The following is a 13213-nucleotide window of genomic DNA, read 5'->3' as shown; positions in this document are numbered from 1 at the left end:
CCAAAGAGGCCTGCCCCTGTAGGGGTGATATCTAGCCCCCTACTGTAGGGGACCTACAGAATGCAGAGCCCCTGGGAAGGGTGCCAGGAACACAGGTGCCAGCCCTTAGGGGAGAGGGGAGGAGGGGTCTTGGTACAAGGAGCAGAAGGGAAGTCTTGACTGAGGGCATACTGCCTGTGGAAGACAGGTGCCAGGTTGGCAGGCCCAGGTAGGCAAGGACTTGGGAGTCTATTTCACACATGATGGGTGGCAGTTTACTTTTAACTGAAAATGTCCAGAAGGATGTCACCCAGGAGGTGACACCCAGAGTAGTCCTCCGCTGTTGCAAACCCAGAAAATTCCGATGGGATGCCACTCTGAGGTCAGGCGTGAGCTCAGGGAAGCGGCTGAACACACTCTGTGCCAGGCGCTGAGCTGGGCTCAGAGCAGGGGTGGAATGAGCTGAGAGGAGCCCAGACCCCTTGCTGCACACCTGTGCACACCCACGCATGCCCAGGGCACACGCAGACCAATGGCGAGTCCCCTATAGAGAACCCTGAGCCCTGGGGAGCAGTCCTGCCTCCCTGGATGCTGGGCACCCCTGGCCCTCTGCTCCCAGGTCCGCCTCCTTAGACCAGAGCGGCTGGGCAGAGGCTGTGTCCTCAGGCTTCCGGGGGTCCTTGGAGGGGGTCCTCAAACCCAGCATGGGACCCCTAGAGACTGGGCTGCTGTGGAAACCAGAGGGGGTGGACGGATGGACAACAGACGCACGAGGTGGTCTGCCATCAGGAGGCCGACGGAGTCTTGGCCGTGCCACGAGCCCTGCCTGTTGCCTTTCTGCTCCGTCCTCGGCTTCCTCATCTGGGGAAAGAGCCCGCCATGCCTGCTGCGGCGAGGGGTGGGGGGCACAGGCCGGCGCTCTGTAAACTGTGGGTGCTGGGCAGTGGCGGGGGGTGGACTGTGACCTGCTGGGGCCGCACGGCAAGTGGGGACAGTGGAGACGCAGTCTGGCAGCTCCATCCTTGGAAGCCCGAAGCCCGGCTGCCCGGGAGCAGCGCCGAACTGTGCCCGTGCCTGTTTCCCCCGTGCGGGGTCGTCTTGGCCCCGCCCTGGGTCCCCGTGTGTACCGAGTACGTCGCGGAGTGCCCGGCAGTGAGAGGGGTGATGTCATCATCACCGCTGTGCGGGCTACGGCAGCCCCCCGCGATGCGGGAGACCTTTGTAACGTCAGGGTCGTGGCGGGGATGTGCTTGCGGGTGCCCGCCAGCCCCTGACGTGCGGCCTGGTCTCTCTGGCAGACGTGGACGAGTGTGAGCTGGGCACGCACGACTGCCAAGCCGGCGCCCTGTGCCACAACACCAAGGGCTCCTTTTACTGCCAGGCTCGGCAGCGCTGCCTGGAGGGCTTCCTGCAGGACCCCGAGGGCAACTGCGTGGGTGAGCGGGGACTGCCCAGCTGTGTCTGCTGGCCCGGGACGGGGGTGGGGGTGGTCTTCGGGAGGGGTGGTTGGGGGGATGGGGTCTGAGGGCTTTAGGGATCGGGGAGGCCTGCGTGGCCCTTCCCTCCCCCAGCCTCCATGCCCCCTGTGAATGTCAGTGCCTGGGCCCCAGAGGCCTTTGCAGACAGAAGCTCCTATAACCCCGAGTGTCTGACCATGGCCGAGTTGCTTCTCTCCTGGCCTCAGTTTCCCCCATCTGTGGGACTGGGCTGGATGAAGGTGTATCACATCTGTTTTGACCTGGTCAACAGCGCCCGGCTTCTGGGAGGGAAAGTCTTGGGTCCTGGGACAGGCACTGGGGGGTCTGACCTTCTGGCCCTGACCTGGGCTGGCCTGGGGCTCCGAGAGGTGCTGCACCCGGCTCCCTGTCACCCGCACCCCGTCCGCAGACATCAACGAGTGCACATCTCTGTCCGAGCCGTGTCGGCCCGGCTTCAGCTGCATCAACACGGTGGGCTCCTACACGTGCCAGCGGAACCCGGTGATCTGTGGGCGCGGCTACCACGCCAGCCAGGACGGGACCAAGTGTGTGGGTGAGGCCCGCCCCCACCAGCGTCCGCCCTCCGCCCCCAGCGTCCGCCCCCCGCCCCCCACCAGCATCCACCCTCCACCCCCCCGCAGCGTCCGCCTCCTGGGGCCCTGGGGCGTGGCGGCTCCTGCAGGGGGCGGAGCTCGGGCCTCAGCGTGCCCCGCTGGCCTCCCCCTGCAGACGTGAACGAGTGTGAGACGGGCGTGCACCGCTGCGGCGAGGGCCAGGTGTGCCACAACCTCCCCGGCTCCTACCGCTGCGACTGCAAGCCTGGCTTCCAGCGGGACGCCTTCGGCCGCGCCTGCATCGGTAGGTGGGGCTGGTGGCCGGGACGGCCCCCGGTGTGTGCCTGCCGCCGGCCCCAGCCAGCCTTGCTCTGACCGCCCGCCCGGCCCTGTCCGGGCGTCTGCCCAGCTGAGGCTCCCCTCACGGATCCTGTCGCCCTTGTTTCTTGCCCTTTGGCTCTGTCCGTCCGTGTGTCCCTCCGTCTCCTGCCCTGTTCCCTCCTCCCGATCGCTCCTTGCGGTCCCTGGGTCCCTCCTCTGCCCGGGGTGGGGGTGGGGGCTGGCGTCCAGGCCCCTCTGCCCCCTGAGGCCCCGCGCACCTGCCGCCCGCAGACGTGAACGAGTGCTGGACGTCGCCCACGCGGCTCTGCCAGCACACGTGCGAGAACACGCTGGGCTCCTACCGCTGCTCCTGCGCCTCCGGCTTCCTGCTGGCGGCCGACGGCAAGCACTGCGAAGGTAGGCGCCCCCGCCCGCCCGCCCGCCGGCCACCGGCCGGCCCCCCGTGCCCAGGCCTCAGCTGCCCGCCACTTCCTGCAGGAACCCCGCCTCAGAGCCGGGGGCTGGCTGGCTGGCTGTGCTGTCTGCACGCCCAGAGGTGGGAGTTTCCCTGCGTGCAGGGCCGGCAGTCTGGCTTCTGCCCCTTGTCAGGCTCTGGTTCCGGTCACCACTGCGGTGCCCTGGGGTCCGGGCAGGGAGCCGAGTGAGCGAGACAGGAGACAGGCCCGCAGCCACACAGCACCCGGGGATGCCACCCGGCCGTGTGCTGTCCAGGCGACCAGTCATGGCTTTCAGATCCCAGCACCCGAGATATTTATCACGCATAAATCCTGCTGGATTTTACACATTGCTGAGGTTGAGGGGGTGAAGGGGTTGTGGGGTCTCCAGCCCCTCCTAGCTGGAGGGTGCTCTCCCAGCACCTCCCCCGGAGGTGTTCTCCTCACTTCCCTCCTGGAGAGGTGAGTTTGCTGAGATCCCCAGGAAGGCCAGGCCCCTCTGTCTGATTGCCTGGCCTGGCTAAAGAGCCGGCCTCCCTGGGACAAGTCCAGCCCCAGGGGCAGCCGAGCGTCACCAGGCCTGGCTCCACCGCACAGCACTTGGATGGGCTCCCAAAACAGACCCTGTCGCTGCCGTTCATTTGCTGGTATTCCCGTCCCCTTTGAGCCCCTCCGTCTGGCCAGGTGGGCGCAGAGAGCTGTGGGGGGCAGACCATCGACCCCAGCCCCGTGGTGGTCCATTCTGCCTTCGCCCACCCCCCTTCGCCACCTCAGCCCACTTCTCTCGGGCTGCAGAGCAGAGACTCGGGGATGGAACCAGCGTGGGCTCGGAGCCTGGTAGGGGAGATCAGGCATTTATGCGTGCATTCGTGCCTTCCGTCATTCCGTGTGAAAGCGGTGTATGCGGAGAGGCCGTGAGGATCACGGGTCAGGCGGTGGCCTCAAGGGCAGTGCACTGTCACCCCCACCCCCGCCACGGGTCACCCTGCTCTGACCCCAGCGCCCCCCCCGCTCGTGCGCAGGGCCCCCCCAGCCCAGAGCCTGTGCTCTGTCTATGCCTCATCAGCTCCACGGGGTGGAAGTGTTTGTCCGTCTTCTTCGGGGCCACGTTTCCAAGCTCGGCACAGACCAGGTGCTTGTCAGAGCTCGGCAGGTCTTGGCTGGATGAATGAGAGATAAGTCCCTTCCTGCAAGGAGCTTGGGGTCCAGCCAGTGCTCCCCTGACTGTCCTTCACTCACTCCCCGTCTCCCGCAGACCGGCCTCGCTCTCCCTCAGCCCCACGAAGGGGGTCGAGGGCAGGTCCCTGTTAGCACCTAGGTGACACCTCTCAGAGCCACCTGTTCAAGCTGCCGTGGACCCTCAACAGGGTAGCGTCTGGTTCCCCGTGGGGGGAATCCATGCGCCGCTGTGGCTGCCTCCTCCAGGCAGCAGGCCAGGACTCCACCATTCCCGCCCCTGCCTTGCTGCATGTCCCCAGCCGACCCCTTGCCTTTTTCTGGACCCCGGGTTCCCCATCAGCCCCAAGGGGAGGCTGGAACTGATGGTCTGTCCAGAGAAGGCGCCACGTGAGCGAGACCTCGGTCCCGTCTCTGGTCCGGGCGGGCGCCTCCGTGACCTCCGGCCGGTCTGTGTGCAGACGTGAACGAGTGTGAGGCCCAGCGCTGCAGCCAGGAGTGCGCCAACATCTACGGTTCCTACCAGTGCTACTGCCGGCAGGGCTACCAGCTGGCCGAGGACGGGCACACCTGCACAGGTATCTCTCCCCCTCTGTCCAGGGCCCCCCCCACCCCACCGGAGGCACCTCCCGCTGAGTGTCAGGCTCGGGAGTCCCCGCCGGGGTCGGGGGAAACACACCGGCACACAGAGGCCTCAGCGTCGGAGCGGCGGTCCCATCCCAGCCGTGCGGTTAACTGGCACCTGGACAAGTGCTTCCCAAGCCTGACTTCAGGCGCCTTCCCTGCAAAGCAGAGACGATGGTTGTGACCTCAGCGGGGTGAAGGGTTAAGTTACTCAGTTGACCTTGAACCCTACAGGGCTCAGGGCCTCCCCTCCCCTGGGGTCACGTGTAACTCGTCCTCTGTATCCGTGTTTCCACATGGGTGACTAACCCGAGGGTGGATCGCACCGTGTTTATTGAAAAAGGTCCCTGGGTAAGTGGACGCACGCAGTCCAAACCCGTGTCGTTCAGGGGTCACCTGTGCCTGGTCCAGGCTGTGTCTGGTACCTAATGGGGCCTCCGCCAGCCGCAGCAAGCCCGGAGCGGCCCCGGGGGCAGGCCCCGGCGTCAGGACCCGGCTTGTGGGTCCCATGTGGCCATGGGCAGCTCTGTCTTCTCTCAGCCTCGTCCTCATCTGCAAGAAGGGCCCCCAGGCTACCCGGCCCGGGCAGGGACGGGGTGACCCAGGGTTCCTGAGGGCTGACCCTCTCTCTGCAGACATTGACGAGTGCGCCCAGGGCGCCGGCATCCTCTGCACCTTCCGCTGCATAAACGTGCCGGGGAGCTACCAGTGTGCGTGCCCGGAGCGCGGCTACACCATGACGGCCAACGGCAGGTCCTGCAAGGGTGAGTGTGGGGTCCACACCGGCAGGGCCTCGGGCAGCCCCCGAGCAGGTGCAGAAAGCCCTTCACAGCTTGCCGTGTGCCCGGAGCTGCGACACCCAGCGCGTGAGCGCAGAACAGCTGATGCCGCTGGTGGCCTTGTTCACTGAGGTCCGCGCCTGGGATGAGGAAGGTGGCGGTCTTTCTGCTGCTTGACCCAGCTGAGAGTCTTGGAGGCTTGGACTCCGCTCCGGGCCCTGCCTTGCGAGCAGGACGGGGATCCCAGGGAGTGGTCCTGAAGGCAGGAGACCTATCCGGGGAGAAGCCTGCAGAGGGGAGCCCCAGGGCTGGCCGGGGCTTCCTGGCTGCAGAGTTCTTACTATTATTACTATTTTAATATTATTAATTAAAAAAAAATAACCAGTCTGGATTCTGTAAAAAGCGAGGATGTCTCCTGCCGTAAACAGCCAGGTGGGAATAATGACTTCACGTGCCTAGAGTGTGGTTTCATTCTGGAAGCCGAGGCCGTGTCTGCCTGATGGCGGAACCCAGAGGGGCATCTCTAAGCTCAGACGCTGCAGTGACTTTGGCTCTTGAAGGCTCTTCAGGCTGGACACCTGTTTCTGTTCAGACTGTCTCCCCCGAGCCTTCCTCCCCGATGCCAACCCCACAGAGGCTCCGGGCCCTGACTGCTGTCTAGAGTGGACGAGATGGGGGCGTGTGAGCTGTGCGCCCACAGGACCAGCTGCTCCGAGACCCAGGCCCCCAGGGCCCCCGTAAACCCACCCACCGCCCTCTGTTCCCCATAGACCTGGACGAGTGCGCGCTGGGCACCCACAACTGCTCCGAGGCTGAGACCTGCCACAACATCCAGGGCGGCTTTCGCTGCCTGCGCTTCGACTGTCCTCCCAACTACGTCCGAGTCTCCGAAACGTGAGTCGTCCCCCACACCCCGCCCCCTGCGCCGGTCCCACACTGCCCAGGGCAGAGGCCAGGTGAGCGGGGCGCCTGCCTTCACCGCCTCCTGGTCTTCACGGGCCCCTCTGTCTGGCGTGTGGTCTGACTAACCATAAGTGGTACAGAAAAAAGCGCCTTCCAGGAAGTCTGGAGCAGAGAGAATGAAAGAAAGAACTCACACACATAAAAAAACCTCCGTCTTGCTCTCAAATACGTACACACGTTTATATTCTGCTGTGTAACGAGTTTTTCCCAACACGTAGCATCTTAACAACTATGACGAGTAGCTATCATCCTCCACGGTGTTTGGAGGGTCGTGATCCAGGAGCAGCTGAGCTGGTGCTTCTGCTCTGGGCCTCGTGGGGCCACGTCCACTGGAGGCTTGCTGGGGCTTCAGGGTTCCGCTGCCCACTTGTGGCTCTGGGCGGGCGGCCCTGGTGCCTCACTACCTGGGCCCGGAGCACCCCAGCCCGGGGTCACTGAGAAGGCAAGTGATGGTCCTTTGTGACCCACCTGCTGTTAAAACCGACGTTATCATCACTTCTGCCACTGGCCACACAGTCCAGCACTGTGGGTGGGGGTGGGTAGGTGTCACCTGGGAGGTGACCCACTGCGGGAGGGGGGTGTGTGGGGGCCGTCTCACAGGCTGGTGACCATATTCCCCCATGACGATTCTTGGCATTTTGCCGTATTTTCCTGTCTTCTCACTAAAGAAGACAGGGCTTCCCTGGTGGCTCAGATGGTAAAGCGTCTGCCTGCAATGCAGGAGACCCGGGTTTGATCCCTGGGTCGGGAAGATCCCCTGGAGAAGGAAATATGGCCACCCACTCCAGCGTTCTTGCCTGGAGAATCCCATGGTCGGAGGAGCCTGATAGGTTACAGTCCATGGGGTCGCAAAGAGTCAGACATGACTAAGCGACGTCACTTTCCGTTTTCTTACTAAACACGTTTCCATAAAGTGCTTGCCGGAGCATCCAGCGTCTCTCCTCCGCGCAGTGCTGCCACGCAGACGTGCCCGGTGGTTCTGAGCTTGCTTTCTCTGCTCTGCCGGCCTCTTTTGCGTCTGTGCGCACAGCCCGCCTCGGGCGGCCCTTCCTGGCATGTATGCACCCATGGTTTACTCCCTGGCTGCCCTGCTGACTCTGTGCCATGCTCACTAACACACGGTGCTGGGGGCGGGGTGGTGTGCAGGCGTGGTTGGGGTGTTTAGCTGAGTGTGTCTGGGTGGCCGGTGGCCTCCCTTCTCTGGGTCTCAGCTGCTCCGCCTGCAACACAGGTGATGGTAGCGCCAACCCCGGGGAGCGTGAGAGCACGTGATGAGCAAAAACACATCATGAGTTTCACAGGGCGTGACGTGGCCTGTCCTGCCTGCTGTGGTTCCCCCCCCCCCCACCCCCGTTCGGGAACTTTGCTCAGAGCATCCCCTAGAACTGGTGCCCATGCTGGAAGCACTGAGCTTTAAGACGGGGGTTTAGTGATGAAAGAGACACAGTCTCATTGTGCCAAGAAGAGACCAGCTTATTGCTGACCTTAGAAATTGAGTCGGGGGCCCCATGGGGTTGGATCGTCACTCTGTAGTGTGGCCGGGTTCCCCGGCTTCCTGTGGAGCAGGTGTGACTCAGAGCTCTCTGATGCTCGGAGAGGGACAAGGGCGGGCCATCCCAAGTCAGTGGAGGAAACGGCTCAGAAGGAGAGTCAATCGCGGGAGAAGAGGGAATCTGAAAAACGATTAGAGTGATAGGAACACCATGGCCAGGGAATCCGTGCAAATAATGTAGGAAGGAAGAAACTAGAGGTAGGGAGGTAAGAATGAAGGCAGACAGGAAGGCGCGCGGGACCAGGGAGAGCTGCTCCCAGACGCTGTGCGCACTGTGCTGCGCGCCGCCTGTTTTATAACCCACCTCCTTCCGCCAGTGACACCGCGCGGCCATTAACCCATCCTGCAGACGGGACAGCTGAGGTCCAGGGGGGTCAGGTGACCCGGCTCAGGCTGCTGTGGGCTGCCGAGGCAGAGCTGCGGATGGAGGCTGGGTGGGCGTCGGGTGGGAGCGGCGAGCAGGGGCCCCCCTTCGCTGACGCCCCCGCGTGCGCCCTGCAGGAAATGCGAGCGCGCTCTGTGCCACGACTTCCTGGAATGCCAGAACGCGCCCGCGCGCATCACGCACTACCGGCTCAACTTCCAGACCGGGCTGCTGGTGCCCGCGCACATCTTCCGGATCAGCCCGGTGCCCGCCATCGCCGGCGACACCATCGCGCTGACCATCACCAAGGGCAACGAGGAGGGCTACTTCGGCACGCGCCGCCTCAACGCCTACACGGGCGTGGTCTTCCTGCAGCGCACCGTGCGCCAGCCACGCGACTTCGCGCTGGATGTGGAGATGAAGCTCTGGCGGCAGGGCTCCGTCACCACCTTCCTGGCCAAGATGCACATCTTCTTCACCGCCTTTGCCCTGTGAAGCACTGCCTGCCGTGAACAGCGCGTGGAGCCCGGGTCCCCCCGCTGGTCCGGCGCCCCGGCCGCGCGCCCACCTCCGCGCTCCCGCTGGCCGCGTGGGGTACCGGCGCCGTGGCCGCTTTCCTCCGACCCTGTAAATTAATTTTGCTGATGTCGCTCTTCGCATTCTGGCCTCTCCTGGGCCCCGGACGGAGCTTTGAGGGCAGTTACAGGCCATCACTGGTGTCCCGTGGAAGGGGTCAGAGGATCAGAGCCTGGACATGGCGACCAAAACTGGAAACAGCGACCACGTTGGAGCTTTGGACTCAACTGGGTGACCTGTCCCCAACGATGATATTCTGTTTCATGTTACACTGTGATTAGCTCTTTACTTTTTTTTTAAGATCATTTTTGTGTTTTTGTTTAATTATAAAAGTAGCACATGTATATTGCAAAAATATATATATTCAAATAGTTCCAAAGGGTTATAAAGTAAAAAAGTGAAAAAAGAAAACCTGCTTCCTTTTGTGAAGTGTTTGGGATGATGTTCGTGAGTGTCCGAGGTCCCCAGCCTGGCGCTCACCTCTCGTTGTTGGAAGGATGGCAGTGGGAACACGCTCACTTCTGACTCTCCTCCTCCTGACCCGTTTCCCACTACCCACCTCTCCTTCTCCCAATGTGGACCTTACCTGGCGTGTCACCCTGGACATCACCCAGGAACTGGACATCTCTGTATTGTTTTGGGACTTCCCAGGTGACGCTAGTGGTAAAGAACCTACCTGCCTATGCAGGAGATATAAGAGATGTGGATTTGATCCCTGGTTCAGGAAGATCCCCTGGAGAAGGAAATGACAACCCGCTCCAGGATTCTTGCCCAGATACTCCCATGGACAGAGGAGCCTGGCGGGTTACAGTCCATGGGGTCGCACAGAGTCAGACATGACTTCACATACAGACGCGTGGGTAGTATTACTTTTTTGACCTCTTAACCTACCACTGTTCGCACCTTACAATGAACGTGTGTGGGACTGTTGAGCAGAGAAATCAGCTAACGATTAGGCAAGTCCAGTTTCTCTCCCGGGCCAGCCGTTTTCCATTGGTGTCTTCCGTCCTTCAGAAGCTGTGGCTCAGTGTCCCCGCGTGTCTGACCGTGTCACTGCATTAGAGCCTCGCCAGCGGCACCAGGGCTGCTGGACTCACGGCGTAGGTGGGAGTCACCTGCAGAATGAGACTGAGGCTGGGGTCCCAGCTGTCATTGGCGATTCACCCACCGCATCGCCTTGTGTGACCACATGTCCGCCGGGTCCCCAGCCTCCTTCCACCTTGTCAGGCTCCAGAGGTAGGCGTGATCTTGGCTCCCCGCTTTCAGACGTCTGCCGTGATGGAGCTGAGAGATGACATCGTCTCTTTGTCCAAGCCCCCTGAGATGGTCACGCAGTGCTGGGCAGACGTAATACTGCGTTTCCCTCTTGCATAACCATCCTTCCTCTCCCCTTGGCTGCGACTCCCCGTTTGTACCCTGATTCTTCACCTCTGGAGTGGACATCGCCTTGGGCCACGGTGCTGGTCTAGACCAAAGGCAGCGAGTGCCTCCCCCGGTCCACTCCGTCCCTCAGGGTCGCAGACACAGAGGCAGGGGTCGTCTCGACCAGCGGGCCACACGGCTGCAGTCACTGTCCACCTTGGTCTTGCCAGAGGGGTTGAAGGCATCGCCCAGCCGGTCAGGCCCTTTGGAATACTGCCACCAGGGTTTAAAGTCTTAGTTTCTTGCTTAGGAATCAGGCCACTGTTGCAGTCTTGTTCCTGGCATTAGATACAGAGAAAGAAGATTGAGATAACAGCATGGCAGTGTCCTCCCGCCATGGGAAGAACTGTGCATTCGTAACAGCATTCCCTGCCTCCCCCTCCATCGCTCCAGATCACCTAGAAAAACCGAGGAATCCGTCTAGCAGGGACCTGCCTCGGTCCCCCAGGTGTTGAGCATGCCCTCAGGAAACCTTGAAAGCTGGCACTTCACGGCTTTATCTCCCCCACGCCATGTTAGACAGCCAGTGTTTCGGATGCCAGTCTAACTCTCTGTCTAAGCAGCATTCCAAGAAGCAGGTCTCTCTGCCTGTCATTGACACTGTGGCTGTGATGTGTGAGCCTTGGTCTGAAGAAGCGCGATTGGGTGGTTCAGATTGGCACACTCTCCTGTGCCCAGGCTCTTATAGTATCTTGAACATGTGCATCTACCACTGGGCTAAGTCGACTCAGTGGCCACGAGTCTGAGCAAACTGGGAAATGGCGAAGGACAGGGAAGCATGGCATGCTGCAGTCCGCGGGGTCACAGAGAGTCGGACAGGACTTACTGACTGGACAGCAGCAACAACTTTTAGGCACCCCTCACTGGGCTTCCCAGGTCCAGTGGTAAAGAAGCTGCCTGCCCATGCAGGAGACAGGTTTGATGTCTGGGTCGCGAAGATCCCCTGGAGAAGGAAATGGCAACCCACTCCAGTATTCTTGTCTGGAGAATCCCATGGACAGAGAAGTCTGGTGGGCTGCAGTCCAGGGGGTCACAGAGAGTCAGACACAACTGAGCAACTGGACACACAGTCTCCAGTCCTCATAGTGATTTCCGCAGGGCATCCGTATGGCCATCTCTATAGTAGACGGCATTACTTTGCCAACAAAGGTCCGTTTTGTCAAAGCTATGGTTTTTCCAGTGGTCATGTATGGATGTGAGAGTTGGACCATAAAGAAAGCTGAGCACCAAGAATTGATGCTTTTGAACTGTGGTGTTGGAGAAGACTCATGAGAGTCCCTTGGACAGCAAGGAGATCAATCTAGTCAATCATAGAGGAAATCAATCCTGAATATTCATTGGAAGGAGTGATGCTGAAGCTGAAGCTCCAATCCTTTGGCCACCTGATGCGAAGAGCTGACTCATTTGAAAATAGCCTGATGCTGGGAAAGACTGAAGGTGGGAGGAGAAGGGGATGACAAGGGATAAGATGGTTGGGTGGCATCACCGACAAAATGGACATGGGTTTGAGTGAACTCAGAGATGGTGATGGACAGGGAAGCCTGGTGTGCTGCAGTCCATGGGGTCGCAAAGAGTTGGACACGACTGAGCAACTGAACGGCATTGTAGACCAGGTGTTCATTGCCCTCTGCCTGACTGTATGGGCCAGGCCATTGACCACTACCTGTGAGTCAGTGAAAAACCCAACATGGGGCCAACAGAGCGGTCTCAAAGTATCCAGCCAGTAATTGTCTCAAGTGGAAAGCCTCTGGTCCCAAATCCAAGTTTGGCACATTGCACAGTTTGAGGGAGCAATCCCCTCACCACTGCCCTTGCATGTCGGTCAGAGTAGCCTAGAGAAGCAGAACCTACAGTATATATGTGTGCGTGTGTGCATATAGATAAAATAGAATTGCTTCCACAGTTACGGAAGCCAACAAGTCCCACCTGCCGCCCGCACGCTAGCGGCCCAGGAAGGCTGGTGGGGTGGTGCGGCATGGTCTGAAGGCCTGAGGACCAGGCACATGAGAGGCAGAAGGTCAGCATCTCAGCTCAGACAGTCCGGCAGGGAATGCTGACTTCTCCCTTCCTCTGCCGTGTTGTTCTGCTCAGACCCTCAATGGACTGCACGAAGCCCATCCACAGTGAGGAGGGCAAGCGACTTTCCTGCACCTTCCTGTTCAAATGCTCATTTCTTCCAGAAACACCCCCCCCCCCGAATGTATACTCGGGAAAAAAATGTTTAGCCAAATATCCAGTCAAGGTGGTGCATAAGTTAGCCATCACATCCTCAGACACCAGCTACAATATCCAAGGACCACCCTCACTTCAGATCAGCTGCTAGCTCAATCTGTGTTCCCTTCCAGTTCAATAATTCGCTAGAATGACCCACAGAACTCAGAAAAGCTCTATACTTTGCAGCTTTGTTACAGCGAAAATCAGCTGGGGAAGGAGGCACACAGGGCACAGTGCAGGGGCGTCTACACACAGCTTCTGGTCATGCCTGCCCCGTGGAGTCCGGGTGCATGATAACCTCCTCCCAGCCCCAGTGTGGGAGCGTTGCCCAGCGGGAAAGCCCCCCACCCCGGCCTTGAGTGTCCAGCGTCCAGTGCCGTCCACCTGTGCAGGCGGTGTGTCTGAGCGCCCCTCGTGGGTGCCCCAGGCTTGCTTCGTCCGAGTCACTCAGCTCCCCCACACTGGGGCCCCTCCCAGCGAGCCAAGGGCCCACGTGCTCCATGGCATGACTAACACCATCTTTAGAAAAGCTTTGCAGCAACATGTAAACGTTGAGAGTTTTCACCCAAACTTACAGGTTTTCAGCTTTTCGGGAAACCCCAGGCTTCCTCGTCCACGTGATTTCCCAAGGTAAAGTTGTTCTTCTAAAATGTTGATTTGGTAGCCCCTGTGGCCCCTCATGACCTCATTCAGTTCAGTTCAGTTGCTCAGTCGTGACTGATTCTGTGACCCCATGGACTGCAGCACGCTAGGGTC

At 60.6% G+C, this 13213-nt stretch overlaps 1 protein-coding gene across 2 annotated transcripts in view; it reads left to right on the top strand.

Annotated features, from left to right (window-relative positions):
* FBLN2 (fibulin 2) overlaps nt 1–9232 on the top strand; it is a 65655-nt gene extending 56423 nt beyond the window's left edge. For both annotated transcript variants that reach the window (XM_043886160.1, XM_043886159.1), the window contains 8 exons: nt 1278–1415; nt 1867–2010; nt 2187–2315; nt 2624–2749; nt 4425–4541; nt 5223–5351; nt 6137–6260; nt 8383–9232. In XM_043886160.1, coding sequence (XP_043742095.1) covers nt 1278–1415; nt 1867–2010; nt 2187–2315; nt 2624–2749; nt 4425–4541; nt 5223–5351; nt 6137–6260; nt 8383–8740 — 1265 coding nt within the window. In that variant the 3' untranslated portion in view covers nt 8741–9232. The remainder of the gene's footprint in view (nt 1–1277; nt 1416–1866; nt 2011–2186; nt 2316–2623; nt 2750–4424; nt 4542–5222; nt 5352–6136; nt 6261–8382) is intronic.
* Nucleotides 9233–13213: the final 3981 nt, after the last annotated feature.

This window comes from Cervus elaphus, chromosome 24 (genome assembly GCF_910594005.1).
Source record: "Cervus elaphus chromosome 24, mCerEla1.1, whole genome shotgun sequence".
NCBI classification, from domain to species: Eukaryota; Metazoa; Chordata; class Mammalia; order Artiodactyla; family Cervidae; genus Cervus; species Cervus elaphus.
The sequence above is the reverse complement of the archived record's forward strand: the minus strand, read 5'-3'. Positions and strand labels throughout refer to the sequence as shown.